The 18,045-nt window shown below is 42.5% G+C and overlaps 1 protein-coding gene across 1 annotated transcript in view; it reads right to left on the reverse strand.

The window, feature by feature from the left end:
- The window catches only part of GRIN2B (glutamate ionotropic receptor NMDA type subunit 2B), a gene marked incomplete at its 3' end in the record, with an annotated part of 196,202 nt that overhangs the window by 108,158 nt on the left and 69,999 nt on the right, over nt 1-18,045 (reverse strand). The window contains exon 3 of the mRNA XM_082757113.1: nt 4,751-5,349. Within this exon, the coding sequence (XP_082613239.1) occupies nt 4,751-5,349 (599 nt within the window). The remainder of the gene's footprint in view (nt 1-4,750; nt 5,350-18,045) is intronic.

An 18,045-nucleotide genomic window follows, 5' to 3' on the forward strand; every position in this document is an offset into this window, starting at 1 on the left:
GCTGTTTTCATATTTGAGGAATCTGAGGTGCAGAATTTAACTTACCTTTGTTCCCCCCTTAATTTATTTCTTTGCAAAGGCAGTATAATTCCACATTTGTATTTTCATTCCAAAGCAAATGCTTCGCTGCACTTTTTATTAAAATGAAATCTGGTGTGTGCAGCCTGGTGTTAAATGAGAGACTATTAAAGCCAATCAGTGGAGAACTCATTAGTAACCCTACAACAACAAACTAGTAGTTATGGCCCAGCATTCACAAGCAGTCATGACAACCAGTAGGAAGAACCCAGGTCTCGTCGAAGGCTATAATAAAAACATAGCTTATGTAGTCCAACGACTGAATATCCATACAAAACGGCTGATCTTCTATTTCTCAAATGATATGTGCCAGAAATCATATTCTTTTCTCATGACTCATCCTTGAATACCTCTCTCAAGAATACTCTTGTCATTTAGCTATTTCTTCCCATTTCTAAAATGTAATGAGAAGCACCCATCCTGAGCTCAAGGAAATCTGTCCCATCAATTAAAATAACTAAATAAGCAGAAGGCTGCCTATAAACACATCCACCTCTGCCCACTCACTCCTTAGTAGCCATGGTGAAAGGAGAATAGAAGAGTTTTGCAGAATGCCTAGAAGGTTAGCAACTCCACTTGGAAAGGCTAAGAGGGAAGAACTCCAAATCTGAGCATCTCTCCAGAGGAAAACCCTGTTAGAAACTCCTTCCCAACCTCTGAAATCTTCTTGCTTGGCAGAGCAGAGTAGAAGCACAGTGATTTGCTGAATGGAGGGGAGAAGATCAGCCATCAAGATAACTATAAGCTTTGTGGACTGGAATATTCAAATCAGATCACTTTCTGGGACAATGGAGGAATAAATAAACGGATACCTATTAAAAACAAAACAAAGAATTAAAGAGCGCAATTGAACTGGAAAACAGCATGTGGATAGTTAGACTCCAACTGATCACCTAAGCCTATTATTAACATAAATTGAGATATATCCCTCACAGAGTAAAACTTGCTCAAGAATCCTTCAAAAAGAAAAATAACAATACTTGTAGAATGAACCTTCCTTAATGTATCACACTCTTACTAGTTAGTGGAGTTATCTTGCCAGCAGGTTCTTTTCTAGGACAGAATTTACAATGTTCAATGGTCAAGATCACACTTCTGCAGTTCCAGTCTAACACAAAGGAGTATCAGCTTCAAGATAGACAAGAAACAGTTGCTATGAGACCATTATTAATATGAGAAGATGCACATCAAACACCTACAGTGGTGAGAAATGGCATTTAGATAACAGTCCATCTCAATTTATTTATTTTTTTGTGCTTGCAGACATACCTCAAGGAAAGCTTTGTTAACCCAAGCACTTGCAAAAACAAACACAAGTGCCAATGAAAGAAGGGGCAAAAACATAGAGAAATTGAGTTTTCTTTCTGAATTTCAGCAACATTTGGTCCAATTCCTCCTCAATCCATTATGAACCCATAGAGCAGGACCATTTGATTTTAGTTGCATCCAGAACTATTGAATGTTAAGGAAAAAAAAAAAAAAAAAAGAATAAAAGAAAAAAAATGTAAGAAATTATTAGGGTTCAAAAGCAGATCTTGGGAAATGACTAATTCACAGTGTTAGTGTATAATGTGCCCAGCTGAACTAAATTACACATTTTTTTTAGTTGTATGTGTCACTCTCCAAAGAACAAAATGGGAAAATTCTTTTATTGTACTGACTCCTAGCTATGGATTTGAAGCAAATCAGACCTCTTTGGATTAGCTTCAAGAGTTTCTGAAACACCAGCTACGTGGTGATGTATTATCTGAGGTCACACACACTTTGCAGTCTCCCCAGACATCAAGCCCACGTACATACATTTCTCTATTCTGTGTAGGCATGTGGAGGGGGAACTGTAAGTTGCAGATGGCTGAATATAGTATTGCCAGGTCTGGGGCAGGACTATAATTAGTTTTCCAGAACCTTCATTCCAGTCCAAAGTATATCAAGAGAGGTTTAAAGCTTAGGATATAGTGAATTCCAGTGGTTCAACATGACTTGAAGGTATGAACACAGATTATAACCATTAACTTCTGTGGACCTTGGTTCAGGTGGTGAGGTGAACTTATACCTTCAAGCTAGCTTCTTCCCACTTCCTTCTCCCTCTCGTCTGCTTTTCCTTCTGCCCAGATTCAGGCTGTGAGGCTGAGCTTGAAGCTCAGCACATTTTGATTGAAACTTTGGATTTGTAAAAGCAAAAGCTAATTTTGGACACCATTAGCTTTTATATGCCAAAAGGTGCCTGAAAGTAATTTCATTTAAAAAGAAGACCAAGCACACAACCTACTAGAGGTCACACTGTTTAACCACCTCACTCAGAAGTACCAATGGGGTGGAAACATTTGCAGGAGGCAGAACCCCCAGCCTGGCAGAGCACATGTCAGCGCTGTGCGAGGCAAAGCGAGTATTTGCACGGTGATCACAGAAGCAACTGCAACACAGTGTAATGATTTCTGAGCTAGTTCAGGTGCCTGCAGCAATCTAAGCACTGGCAGAATGGAGCTTGGCATGGACTAATTGACTCTGTTTCTCAGAGAGACTGATGTCAGTACCCAAACTAAGTTGGGTATATCTACACATATCTGCAGTCATTGCTGTGAATGTTATACCCCAAGTAGACAAGGGAGAAGGAACAGAATGATTTGGGCCATGAAGGTGAGAAGAAATATAATTCTTTCAAAAGTGACAAGAGCTGCTTTAGTGTGGGGTGCCCAGGCTTCGGGGCATATCTACGCTGCACAACAGTGCTGTCATATTTAGAGACTCAAGAGTCCCTGAGCCAGTGCCTCCTATCCAATGCAAAGGAGTGCTATGCAGAATCTGATGACTGCTCACAGAAGCATAGCTATATGGGTGTGATATTATGCACAGGCTAATTAGTAGAAGGTCTCTGCAGAACACAGCATCACACAGCAGGGGACAACATTTTTTTTTTCTAAAGAAATGCTGAAAAGTTACAACACAACTCCCCTCCAAAATCCCTATCCATTTGGAAAGGTTAAAAGCATCCTGCCTTTATGCTACTTCTGAAAACTTTGTATATATTAAATATATTCTCCCTGTTTAATTATTCCAGGGATGACTCAATGGAGCAGCACGCAACACCCCTTTCCACTAAGCCTAACTGGGAAGGAATTCAATAAAAATATTGGGCACCTTCGGTGATCCAAGACTTGCAGACAACAAAAAGAGTGAAATACGGAAAGAGGAAATCAAGGCAATGAGACCTGGTAATATGTCAATGGATCACAGAGACGAAGAACAAATAGCAGACAGAGTCATGGGCAATCTAATGGGTAAAAAAGGAGACTTCTTTCAATCCACAACTTTCAGGCAACACAAAATCACGTTCTGCTTTTTTGTCCACCAGTCCCTCTATTTTCCTAGTACAGTTTACAGCAAGAGGTCACAGCACAGAAACCAATCCATCACATTTACACTACTACATGATTCACGGAACAAATGAATAAAGATGCTGCACTCTCTGTGGCCACGACTCTCAACAGCTACTACCTGGATTCCCCATATCCTACTGCAAAGGAACTGACATGCCCAAGGATTTTATATGTAAAACACTGGAGAATGACAGCTGAGCAGGTCAGGGGACATCTGGCTAATTGCAGATATCACCTCCCCCAACTCTTCCCATGTCTAATTATCTGGGTTGCTTAGCTACACACTCAAATTCTAGCTGGGACAAAAAAGGAAGATCTAGTAATCAGAGGCTGTTCCATCGCATGCTTCCTCTGTGGCCTCGAGCAGACATCTTAGCACTGTTTCTTCAGAAAATTTGAATCTGAATTAGACAAAGATGATTAATTCAAATAGGTTTTAATAGGGTTTCCTTTTTTTTTTTTTTTTTAATATCCTTTGCCATCTATAAAAACTCCCAGTCCTGATGGAGGTGCTTAAGTTCTCTATGTAATGTGCATAGAGAACGAGACATAAAACAGCAAGAGGACACTGGCCAATGAGATGCCAATGAGCAGGATGCACAAGTCCATCCTCTTTGAGTATACTGGATGCCTAAGGCACCTGAGGACTTTAAAAGCTTTAAGGATTAAGCAGGAGCACACCAGAGTTCTTGACCCTAGCTCTTTTTACAGCTTTAGTTCTCCAGACCACTCTGCACTTCCTTCTCTCCTGTGATTGAAGGGTAATGGGCAGCAAGACACTCAGTACACAGACAACAAGTGCCATGAAAATATCCCAGGTAGGTCACACAACCATCACCTCTAAAGGACACCTGTTCATGTATTATTGGTGCCTGGAACAGAACCTGGGGCCTTCTAGATTTAAATACAAAAATCCCCACTGCCTGCAGCAAGAATCCACCTGACACTTACAGACTCATTTGTGCAAAGACTCTCCAAGAAGTTCAGCACTGTTATGGAAACAAACCTGTTATGCATCAAGGGGCACACCCAAAATTTGCATTATGCCTTCATTGTGCCTTTGTCTTGTGTTGGCTTCCTCTTCATGTGGTGTGGCTGCTTTCAAACAGGATAACAGTACTGGCATTCAGGACTTAGAGCAAAGCAAGCCCCACCATTAGCACAGCTCCCCTTGCCCAGGTTCTAGCCAACACAACCCACTGATCCAGTGCACCATGTCCTAGTAAAATTATTCTAGTGGGCAGAGGTCCTTTGTGACCCCTCTTTTGTAAGGCTAGGCCAGCCCTCTCCCTTACCTGTTGAGCATGTTTGACTGGTAAATCCTTTTCTCCTGGGTGTTGTAACAGCTGCTCTTGGGCTCAGGGATGAAGCTGTGTTCAGACAGCATATCAGAAGCAGCCGTGGTGATTATGGCTATTCCATCCCTCACTCTGGCAGGAAGACCGTAGTCCCATTCATCATATGAGACAGAGATGAGCCCAGTGGGGAACTCGGATGGCACTGTGTCTGTATCCCCTGCCACCAGGCTGGGCACGATCCACGTGTAACCATAGCCTGTCAGACCCACAGAGTTGGCCACCTCAAAAATGTAGGTGGCCTCTTCCTTGGTACAGTAGAGGAGGATAACAGGGCTTTGGAGCTTCTTGAGCTGGTTTTGGATCTTTGAGTCCCCATCATCCAGGGACATGTCCAAGAGGAGGACCTCCTCCAGTTCCCAACCCACAAAGCTGTGTTCAATGGTACTGCGGATCTTGTTCACAAAGTCCTGGTAACCAGGGAAGTAAGTTGTGACAATGGAGAAGATGTACCAGTCATATTCTTCCATGATGTTGAGCATGACAGAAGCTTGCTGTTCTATTGATGGGCCAAACTGGAAGAACATGGATGACTCATCCTAGAATAGAAAGCCAAAGAGAAAAAGAGAAAGAGAAAACAAGAATAGGTCAAAGGAAATATACAACATTGCTAGTCAACCCATTGAGCATGTAGAGGGAGGCATGCAGTCAGAATCTTACACTTCATGTCTTGGCCAGAGTCTAAGGATTTTTAACAAAGTGAAGCAAGTGAAAAGGAAGTAAAAGCCTTTTTATGACCAGCTGTCCTTAATTTATTTTTAAAGGCAGGTTGCTGAAATTACTTAAAGGTTTCAAATGTTAGGCGTGATTCTAACAGACAGAGAACAAGTGGTGCACAAGTGAGGCCAGAAAGAGATATGCAAAGTATGCCATATTTGCAGAAATTAACAGCTTTAATCCCAGGATTATCACAACCATATACATAGGATAAACAAGGTACATGTTAATTACAAATACATAACCACATATATAGGATAAACAGCTCTGATTTTGATTTTCGGACAGTCACTCTAGTCTGAATATCCAGACTGAAATATACCTAGAGTAGGAAGAACCATTGGACAGAAATAGATCTGAGAACCTCTATTGCAAGTTCCTCTCAGAGCAAGCAGTAACACAAGGTACTATGACTCTGAAGACTCAGTCTTAGAACAATATAAAACCTACTAAAATTGAAATAGAATTCTAAACCATCAAGGTTTTGTTTATACCATGTTTTAGAGAAATGTTAGCTTAATATTTCTCTTGCTATTGCCTCCATATCCTTCCACCATGCCATGTTCATCTTTGCAAGAATCAGAACATGCACTTTTTTTATAACTCCCAAGACTATAAAAGGGTTATATACAGATCTCATCTCTTCAATGGCATAATGCACGCATTCTTTGTCCTGAGATTTCACAAGATAGCAGGCTTTCAATTTTTAACAGATTTGGTAAAATCCAAATCCCACTTTTGCATGGTTCCTGATGGAAAGGCCCTTCCCAATATGTTATCCTATAAACTGATCTCCACCTTTTAAAGTCAACTGCAGATTCCCACTGACTCCTGTAGAATAGGATTTAATCACAAAGGAAGAAGAAAAAAAAAAAAAAAAAGCAAAGAAACAAACAAAAAAATCAGAATTAAGGTTATCTTTACACAGAAATTCATATTAAGATAACAAAATCCAATCACTACTTTTAGGAATAAGATAGCAGCTCTGCCTTCTCTCAGTCAGCCAGAAGAGTTGAACCAGAGATCCAGAACAAGGTAGTCAGGAGTTTTAGATCTGGGGGAACTCATTGTGAAAATGCCCCAAAGCATTACCTCAAGACATTCACATTTAGAACAGCTCTCTACCAAATTCACTCTCCAACAGTTTAGCAGGTAGAGATGGTTTTCAGCAAGGGTGACAGTTAATCAGACATCCATCCATTGTTTTTGTCATGTTTTTTATTAATTATTGTCATTTTCTCTATTGGCAAAACATACCATTGCTCAGCAACTCCACGAAAAAAATCTCTGATCTTGTAACCAGCCTTCAGCTGTTTATCTTCCCTGAACTCCCTGTGGGTCACAACCTATACCAAAGAGTTCTTGTTCCCAGATCCCAGTGCCTTTCCTATGAGGTTGTGAAAGTACTTTTGGGCTGCTCTTTGCTCACTGGAAAAATAAATGTACACAAAAAAGAAAAAAAGAAAAAAAAAAAAAAAGAAAAAGCAAATTGGAGATGAGACAAGACAATAAATAAATATATAAATAAAAGGAACAGCAACCGAGCCTCACAATCTGTGGAAAAGAGCTCGTATTTTCTAATCATTGGAATTCACCCCTTCTCCTACAATTGCACTCAGGAAAAAAAAATACTCTTTCAATGAAGAGATATGCTTTATCTTTGAAGCCTGTGGATAAAATCAGGAAAGCCAGATGAAAGATTAAACAGCTGTCACGGCACCTGCCTGATATTGAAAACAGCCTGAACAAGCGTCTCCAATACCCTTCATTGCACTGCGCCTTTGAAAGCCACCTATAGCAAACTGAATGCTACAGTGTGAACACTCAGCTTTACCATAACATAAGAATGCAAGACACCCACAGTGGTAACTAGCATTTATTTATATATTAAATTCAACAAAAAACTTTTCTATTCTTATGCATAAGAATCTCTGCACTGAATGCGTGTTTCCAGTTTCTAGTAGAGTGTCTAAGAGTTGAAGGACCTGGCTACTGAATTATGGGAAGATTGAACACACAGGATCTTGAATTCTTTTCTGAATAAAATATTGGGTGCTTTCTTCAGTGACAAAGAGGGGACATGAGGTGGTAAATCCACTAGCATGTCAAGGCTGTGGAGACACATTCACATATAGTAGTTACTAGACATGGTAGGGAACTGCCCTACCACATCTAGTAACTACGAGGGTTCTGCCGTCATTGCTGTGATTCAAAACGCAGCCAGATGCTCCAACTAAAGCATGTGCTGGCAGTTCATTCCACATAAGTGCACAGCACAGTTGAAAGAAATTCAGTCCCAAAGGCTCAGGCAGAAAATTCAGCACTCCTTACTAACCATAGCATATCAGAACATCAAAAATCAATACACCAAATAGATAGCTTTACCACAATCCAGCTAAACAATTCCTCTCCATCAAGAAACATATGCATCTGTCCTTAAAGAGCATCGACCACTTGGCTGTGCATGTAATAATTGCTCTTGAGCAACTGCTTGCATTTTTATTACAGAAGCAGCAAGAAGAGGCAACTTATATTCAAAATGTGAGCATTAAGGAGGTGCAAGCCAGACCAGCTTGCACCTTGGCAAGATGTTTCTTGGCACTTAATCACCCCAATAGTTGGGTAGCCAAATGTTCTTCATTCTCTAACCAACTCAGCACTCAGAAAAAAAAAGAGGGGTGAGGGAAGAAGGACAGACAACAGTGTGGAAGAAAGTGTCCCTCTCATAATAAATCAGGAGAATTGCTGATGGAGCTGGATGAGAATCTCAGTGAGTGCCTTTTAGGGTATAGAAAACCAAGTAAGAAATATTCCTGAGAGCCACAGTTTCCTTATTTTTGACCACACCTGATGGATAGCCAAGGAAAAAGAGAAAACGCTGAACTGACGGAGAACCACAGAGTTATCAGAGGTGGAATTTGACCTCACTGTGGTGCTACAATGAGAGACTAGATTAGGAGGCAGATCCAAGTTTTTTACCTACAGGTTCATTAGTGTTTTATTAGTCTAAAACCAGAAAGGAGTATCTTACCCCTCCAGATATTAAAGACTTCTATAAACACTGCAAGCTCCTATTTTTCTCCTGCAGAAATTTCATATTCCACCCTCCCCTTTTTCACCCTGGAAGAGCCAAAATATGGTTCAACATCGCCACTGGGAGACAGATTTAAGTTTGGGATTGGGACGGGTTGAGTTAGAAGGAGATGTCCCTCACACTGCACATACAGAGGTTAAAAACAATCCTCTGGCTACATTAGAAAAGCTTGTCTTTTTTCTACAGCCCTCCACCTGCAAGCCTGGGCTCCCCCATAGCTAACTGCTGCAAGATGCTGTAAGATGCAGTGGAGGTGTCCCTCACCCAGTCTGGAGGAAGAGAGACTCCATTACAGGATCTCAGTCCTCCAGAGATCCTACTACTCCCCCACCATAACCCAGCAAGGTCAGGGATCTGTGGTTTGCAGAGCTGAGCTGGAGGTGGAGCCAATCGACTGACACAGCACCACTCCCCAGCTGACAGATGGCTTCCCACAGAAAATCTGCTCGGAGTTTACCGATGCTGGGACAAGTATTGCCTCCCCCTCCAGCATGTTTAACCCCTCAGAGAAGGAGGCTGGACTGCACGTGGTGAGGGAGCAAAGGCACGCACACTGAGGACTCCTCTTTGAGAAAGGTGCCTAGGTGGGTGGAGATGGGTGTGGTGCAAGATTCAGGAAATGACCAAGTATTATTGCCAGTGCTTCTAAATTGTCAAATGCCTTCTGTCCCTGAAGGGTAGACCCATGTAGATGCTGCACTGGGGGCCAGATGTGACCCCCACCCCGGACCTGGGATGATAGCCCCTGACAAGGCTCTTGAAGGAGCCCTCCTGCAGCTACACCAGTTGAAACCAATCTCTGCTGTTTAGCAAACCATTTACCTCTGCTGTGGCAGGAGAGGTCCCCAGGGTGCTTTTCTCACAAGTTCTTTCCTAACAGCCTCTCTGGATTCCCAAGACAAGCAAAAACAATTACTGCCTTGCAAACATCTTACTGTTGAGAGCAAAACAGCTTCTCAGCATGGGGCAATCTTGAGAACATCCCATCCCTAAAACAAAGGAATGTAGGATCCCCAAAACCAGTTGCAGTGAGCCAGTCATCTTGAGGAACTAGAGAGCCTTCCACTAAGATATAGCTGCTGATTTAGGAAGTAAGAAGATTGGCATTTTATGTTTCCTTCTAAGGTTCCTCTGTGTAGATTATTCAAATATAATCTGGCGGTGTGTGTGTCATGCTGAGCTGACATAATGGCTGAGCCTCAAACAGATCTTTAGTACTGCTAGCAAGTTACTTAGTATCAGTGCAAGTGCCAGAGCCCACAAGGCCCAGGTGTGTCAAGTTATACACAAGGATTAAGTGTGTGAGGAGTGAGTCAAGAGCATATTTTTGCAAAATGCCCTCAGCTGCTATCTTTGCACAGGTGCAAGAGAAATACAGATTGTTCTGCTCTGGGAGTGGTTCCTTTTCATTAGGCTTTTGGAAGTATCAGTATACCTCATACCCATTTACCACTGTGCTGCCATAATGTAGTGACTGGGATGTGTCCTTCCCATCTTTTCCAGTGCTCTGGTTTGCAAAGGGGATTCTGTAAGATCTTCATGATTTTGGGCCACTATACCTTTTCAAAGCCTTGTTATCACTTTCCTGATTTAGAAGAAAAGTTGTGTGTCTTTAGTACTGTCTTGATTTGCAAAATTCCTCTATGACCTACAGACAAATCACATAGGGCTCCCTCTTGTACAGACTTCAGCCCTACCTACCACAGATTTTATGGAGGCAAAAAGGAGTGAGCAAGCACCAAACAACTTCAGGGAAAACACAGACCTTAATTTCCCTACCTATGTATTTCTTTTCTTCAAAACTGAGACACCACTGTGTACCTATTTGTCACAGTCCTGGTGGGATACCTGATTCAGAAGGAGTTTTATTGTTCATGATGGAAAATGCCACAACAGTTCAAGGTCTTATAATTAAATTTTCTATATTTCTGAGTCCATTTATTATAACAAATCTGACAGGAAATCAGGATCTTTGTTGCTTAAGTGTTCATTTACTGCTGTTTATTCTTACCACAAATGCATCACTGCTTCTGGCTAGCCTGGAGCCAGAATCTTCTGCCTGTTTGTTTTTCCTCCCCACGTTTAATTTTTTTATTTAGTTTTCAACAACTCAATACAATAAAACTCTGTTTTTAAGATTACCCTACTGCCTCTTTCTGTTTGAGTACTCTTCTTGAGTGCTTGCACTAGGGAGCATGAGAATATAGTGGCACTACAGCCCTAGCACAATGTCCCCGTGGTGGAACTGGGGACTAGAACAGTGTCTCTGCATCCATCACATACACACATTTCCACAAAAACACACATTTGCAGCAAAGCCTACTCAAAATAAGGCTGGACTGTGTCATTTGTTAATGACACTCTTTCTAGCTGATACTATTCAGTAGGATTTCAAAACTCTCCTATCTTGCTACAGTAGGTTCCCTGGGTTATTACTGATTTTGGCTTGCACAGCAGGTGGAGCAGATGACCTCTTGCAGTCCCCTCCCAGTGCTCTGATTCTCTGATGAGCAAATCATTCTTAGTGTAAATCTTCAGAGCTGCCCTGGGAACATGCTGTCATTGGGAAGTTCAAGTTTGTTAGGTGCAGAAATGTGGTTGACATAACTATATTTATCAGTTCCCTCACTTGTTCTAGTAATAACTATTGAAGGTATTGGCCTTATTTGACAGAAGGTCACATCTCAAAGATGATAGTCACAGAGAAATTATTACAAATATTCATATATGACTGAGAGACATGTTTCAATGTCTCCACTGAGCGAAAGGCAAGCAGAACTCAAGACACCATCAGCATGGCCATTGGGCACACATGGCACAAGACAAGCCAACACACCAAGGGACATCATAAGAGACAGGAAGGAAAACGGAGGTTGTCACAGCTGGAAATGGAGTGTTTCGGGCACATACAATACAAAGCCAGAGGAAAACAGGACTCATTCTTTCCACTGTTCACACAGTTTGAAACTTGTCAGAGCAGAAACAAAGCCCAGACATACATGGTACCAGGTGGCTTTGACAGGATAAATACTGTACAGAACCATTAACACTGTGACAAATTAGTAGAGGGCAGTAAGACCCCTCTTTTACAGGCCAGCATTTTGCTGTCTTTCTGGTCCCTGCTGTAGTGCACCCAAGTAGACAAGAAAGGTCTGCAGCAGTCAGAATAGTTGTTGACTCTCTAAGTCTTCTCTGGAAGTAACCATCACTGGTGGCTGCTGCGAATAATTGTGATAAGGAATCTGGAGTTTCCAGTCTAGCTCAGTTTTGTTACCCTGATAAAGGGTAACAAAGGAACCAAGATTCACATGTACAGTGATATTAACTATACACTTAAGTATCAGCATATACACAGCCTCCAGTTGTGGTTTGGGCATTAATCTCTGTGTAGCAATGAAACTGATTTGTTGCAGAGCTTTAGCCCAGGGGCAACTGTGTAAGCACTCTAGCACCAAGGAGCTCCTGAGAGTCATAATGAAAAGGTCTTTGATTAAAGATGACTCAAGGGCTGAAAACAGCTAAGAGATTTCCAGTTTCCACTTAAGAGTCTGCAGAAATCATTCGTCCGAAGCATTTTGCAACAGAGGAAACAAGAGACACCCTAGATTTTGTTATCTTGATCTTTGGAATGTTTCACTACCACATGCATTTAATGAACAAAATGAAAGAGTCAAACACATCTGGACCATTGTCCAGTGGAATCCTGAGGAAACACCAAAGGTTGTTTGCAACAAACACCAAAGGTGAGGGGTCCACCAGCTGTGAACTTCATAAGCAATCACTGGTGAAAGCAGACTAATATACGATGGTATGTCATACCAGCTTCTCAGAGCATCACATATGGATGCCAGCATTTTTCCGCATTGGGGAAATGTCAGTTAGCAAGCTGCCAAGATAAACAATTTTCACATCAGGCATATTGCATTTCCATTTTCACCTCCATATGTGTGTGCTTCCTTGTTTGATGAGCTTACATATAACGGATTAAGCCACTGGTCACTCTGGGTAGATTCCCCTGTCAGGTGCCATGTTATACCACACTGGCAATCTAGGCAGCCCCAGCTCAGACAAACCCACTGACTGGGATCCTGACAGGGTGAGCCCAAAACAATTAGAGGAAAGCCAGACTGCCCCATTACTCATCCATTCAATTACATCATGGTGTTTGCCCAGGGATTCTTTTCTGGCTGTCTTATCCTCCAGTCTAGGGACTAAATTTTGACTGTAAGCTGAATGGCATGTCATTGGTTTAGCCATATCAATCAACAGCAGCCATAAAACTCTCCAGCACTCTTTAAAAAAGTCCAGTCACAGTATCTGGCAAGATGTCATTGAATAAATTTTGCAAATCAACTATCCAGGATGAAATACTATTTCTTTTTATCATTTCTAAATTAACTGCTCTTCCATTTCATCAAATATTCCTTTGGTCTTTTATTAAAAGCAAACCTGATTATAAGCTGAATGTCCAAAGGTTCACAGAGTCTATTTAGATAAGCTCTGGAAGTTCAGCATTGTGTCCGATGCCATCTGAGCCTCCCAGGAGCTGAAGATCTCCTCTCACTGTAGCCCAGCTGTGTACTGTATCCAGGGACTGTCTGTGAAGAACCTCATTCCCCTTCTCAGCCACAAAGTAGTGATACCTTCCTTCCTCTCAAATTCTACACTGCTTATTAAAACAGTAACCTTTTGTGGGAAAAGCTGTTGGTTCCTGTGTGTCCTACTACATGGTACCAGCAGTCCTGATGATGCCAAGGTCTGCTCAGCCTTTATGGACAGAGTGAAGTTGGCTGTGCCCATGCTCCAAGCTGGCCAGACCACGGCCGAAGTAGAGTCATCAATTTAAGGTAATGTTGTATTAAGACTGAATCTTTTCTCAGAAACTGTCCTTGTTAACCAGTTTAGACTGCTTTTAATGTTCTGATATAGCTATATACCCTTTGGATCAGAGATAGCTTCCCTCAGTTAGATCAGAGTACAGTATGTGCAAGCAGCTGAAGGCAAAGCCTGTGTACATGTGTCCTCCGCTTTCCTTAGCTAAGGAGCAGTAAAAAAATTCAGCCTTTAAAAAATAAGAAAATAAAACTTAAAATGGGAATGTTCTCTAGCAAGGGGACAAGAACAACAGCAGAGGTCTGACTAGATTACAGACACTCTAGATTTCCCATTGCCCCACACCTAGCTGCCTCTTCTCTAAGAGGGTCATAATCAAGGCTCTAAATGCAAAAAGAAAAAAAAAAATAGAAGAAAAAAAAAAAAAGTTCCAGCCTTCACCGCCTTGGTTCCAGTTCAGAACTAGTGTTTCCCTGGCAACCACGCACACGTAATACAGCCGTGGCCATAAGCTCCTTAGAGCTGGTGCTGGCAGCCACAAAGGATGGCACCGCATTGCTCCCTGCAGTACTGCACGGGGTATGGCACGTCCCACTGGTGTCGTGGCTGTCACAGCTGGGGCTGGGCATTGTTACCCACATCCACCCACCCTGGATCTTCTGTCAGCCTTCTGGGACTGCAGAGATGAGGAGAGGGCCTGACAAGCTACCCATCTGGCAGAAGGGTAGAAAGGGAGATAGCACCTGCAAGAACTGCCTTGGGGATGGTCACCTATGTGGTTGGTTCTTCACAGTCTTTGAGGTAGGAAAACGGGTCATTTCTGAGGCTCCTTGGAGGTAGGGTCTTCGGTGTGATAGTATCCCTTCTCTTTTCTTCTTGCCCCACTCTAACCTGCATCAGCAGGAAAAACTGTTGATCCCTCTCAAAAGGGACAAAGGCCACCCAACACCTTCACTTCTCCCCACCAGAGAGAGGGTGAAGGATGTGATCCAAGGCTTCTGAGGCAGAAGGAGACTGCAGGATTCTGTATTCAAACCCAAATCTACAGACAAGAAAAGGCATTGCCTCTTCTTGCAGAAACCAAGATTTCCCTTCATCCTTATGCCCACCCAGGCTTCCTTCTCCACAGTAGCTCCTGACTCCCTCTATGCTCCTTGGCACTGTTTTCCTGCGTGGTGGGAGAGGAACATATGGAGCATATACACTGCTGTCTTTGCTTCACTTTATTCATACACCGTTTATACCCACGAATTCAGTCGCAGAAATACAGCAAGGTTTATTCGGTTAGCCCGGGTCACTGGCTTCCTGCCTGAAGGTTGCCTCATGATTCAGAAAGAAGTGAGGCTGGAGTCCCAGCCTGTCTTTTCTCCTCTTGAGCCTGAGAGTAAGCACTCAGCCATTTCATATAGCATTCTGAGACTGCAAGGATCTACCCTATCTTCACTGCATGCTCCAAATTAGATCCTATCACTTTGGTAAGGAGGTGCTGCTTGCTCAGAGTACACCTCCTCCCTGCCCTGAACTCTCCCAAACATGACTCACCCCGGCTCACTCCAACCTGTGTGTTACAGCAGAGGCTGGGACGGGAGCAATGTCAAAGCCTAGCTGTGCACAGCAAAAAGGCCAGCTCCCTGTGGTATGCTTTAAGAGGACTTCTACCACCTTCCTTGCACTGCCTGGGCATAAAATGAAGAAACAGCACCCTGGTCCGTTCTTGCTCAGACACGCTTCTGGCAAGCAACTGCCTCATTAGCGCACAATGTGCATGTCTGCACCAGGCAACAGGAGGTACACAAACCCTGAGCTGGCCTTAAGGCATCCATGCATTAGCATTGCATGGACACTACAGCACAGGCCCAGTATAGCTGCCATTTCAGAAGACCTAACTAGTTCAAATCCTGGCCTGCACTGCACCTGTGACACTCCTTCTGGCTTCAGATCTGGCTGGTGACTCTCAAAGCCTAAGGAGAAGAACCAGAGGTGGATATCTGAACCATAGGGTCTGGACTCTGGATACAACCCCAGCTTTGGGAAGCTACCATATCACTGAAGTGTGTTACAAGAGTCCTTGGCTGAACAAGCAATAAGCAGTTCAATATGCAACCTCATTTGTCATGCCTGAAGGCCTGATCCCCATCAGAACAGGCTGTGGCCAGAGCTAGTTACCTCTCATGCTCCAGGATGGATGAAAGCATGGCAGTACCTGCCTTCTCCCTGTCCAGATCTTCTTCCTAGTCAACCAATGAGCAGCACCTCTGTCAAAAAGCTGCTGTCTTGCCTGTCTTGCTCATCTAATTGATTCACAAAGTTTTAAACGATTATTGATTCTCCTCCTACCCACCGTGGAGACTTTGAGACCAATAAAGCACATGGAGTTATTTACACGGATATTAGAAAGGAAAGAAGCTCCCCCTTCAAATGTTCTTCTTGAGCTCCCATCTATTAAGTCTCGGAAACTCAATAGGAGGTTTCCTACAGCTTTACAGACAAAAACACTCGCAAATATCTGAAGTCCCCTGCATGCACACATGCCCATCCAAACATTTGCAGGATGTTCTGCCAAATTCACACCTGCTGAATTATTGCTCCCTATTATTTTGTTTTGGGATCAAAACTCTTTAGTTCCTTTTCTTTGCACTGATGATTAACAGCCATTTGCTATACCCCTTGCTGCTATGAGAGTAAGACAGAAATTATGGCAAACCTGCTATTCTAGGAAAAGCCATTTCCGAACTCCAATGAATTGGATTTTGTTGTTGGTAAAAGAGTGGATCACAGGAGACCTGCAGAGGTAAAGCTTGCAATCTTCCCACAGTTCCAGAAACATTTCATATTCATAGTTGGTACAGTGACTGGTGCTGGAAGGACTATTATACCCATCTCCATGATCTAAGTAGATGAACATTTACACTCCTCATAGCCTGATGAAGAGCATTTAGGGGAGGGAATCAGTCAGTCTGACTTTGCAATAAGGATGTGATAAGTTTCAGTCCTGCATTTCTCTTCAACTGAGCAACAAAAGTCTGTGAGCTCGTTTTTAGTCAGCTTAGCTCTGTGCCAGAGTACATGTAATTGAATATGCTGTTTTTTTCTATACTTACCTGCATATTAATAGAAGGTGCCATCTATATATTCGTTGTGCCCTTGACATAACTTAAAAGCAGCAGCATAATAAATAAGATGTTCTTTTTGTACTTGAATTCAAGTTTTTCTATCTATATTAGGTTTTATACTTTTTTAAACAAAACCCAAGGCTGAGCTTGAACTGCCACATCTTTTTCAAGATCACACATGCACATGAAGCACTGAGATTTCTGTTGAGGATCGGCAGGGCAGAGAAAGGGATTGACAGAGCAGCAAAAGAATTTGCCTCTGCTGGCCATTAATAGTAAGAGTAACAAAAGCACCTGTGAGAATGAAAGCCAGGGTGAGGCATGTAAGGTATAGAAATAACTCTTTGACTGACTCAAAGGCAAAGCCAATGCATCTTGTTTTTCTGTATCTCCCGTTGTCTTTCCTCTTTCTTAACTACACACTCCAGCACAACAGGGGAGTGGGAAGTAGATGGAAGCCTCAGCAGGAGCTACCATAAGCCAGGGAGAAACGAGCTATTCAGTCTGAACATTGCCCTGCCAGGGCTCGTGATAAAAGATGGACAAATAAAGATATGAGAAGGGAAAGAAAAAGCCACATCCAGCACTGCACCTCCTGCAAGCGAAGAGTCGTTGGCTGTGATGCTTTGTCTTTTCTTTCCACTTTGTCTCACTCTGTCTCATTATTTCCTGTCGTCCTCTACACTGCTGCCTCTGGGTTCTTTAGTGAATGCAGGTAGAGAGAGAGAGAGAGAGAGAGAGACATGGACATGCACAATGGCTCAAGGTAGGCAAATTGCCTCATCTCCAATATGCCAGTTCCACTCCAACTCAGGCTGGCAGAGCCTGTAGTGGATTAGCATCTGACAATGATCCCTATGAAATGAGGTGATGGTGCAGTCCAGCCTTTCTGAAGATTAGCGTCTACATCACCACACATGCGTTCAGAGTTAATTAAGCCTCTGGTTAGTGCTCTCAGAGAGAAGCCAAGGATTATACAGGCTGCTTCACTACACAGCCCTGGTCACATCCCTGTGGAAGAGAACTCACATACCTTCAAATTATGGGGGAAAGGAACAGAAACATGCTTTTAACAGATCTTATTCTTCCCAAAAAAGTAATGCCCTTCTGGACTCATCTTTCATGGAGGCAAGTAGTTATCTAGTTGATATATACCAGGAAGATCTGGGTTTAAAAAAATTAAAAAACAAAACAAAACAATAACAACAACAACAACAAAAAAAACTATCTTTCCTTTAGACAGGTCAGAAAAACCAATACATGTGGGAAGAGAATAGCCACAGAAAGGTCTATTTCAGAGTGCAGCTAAGCAATTCTGGAAGCTGACAGAAAGTCATCAGTCTGGTCATCTAGCTTTAGGGTTATCTTTTTTTTTTTTTTACATATATATATATATATACATTGTAGAAAGAAGTGCCTTTTCTCTTTTCCATGCAAAATATCTGAATATCTGACTCCTGAGAAGTATTCAGCTGAAA

Source organism: Aythya marila (genome assembly GCF_965140915.1).
Source record: "Aythya marila genome assembly, chromosome: 1".
NCBI classification, from domain to species: Eukaryota; Metazoa; Chordata; class Aves; order Anseriformes; family Anatidae; genus Aythya; species Aythya marila.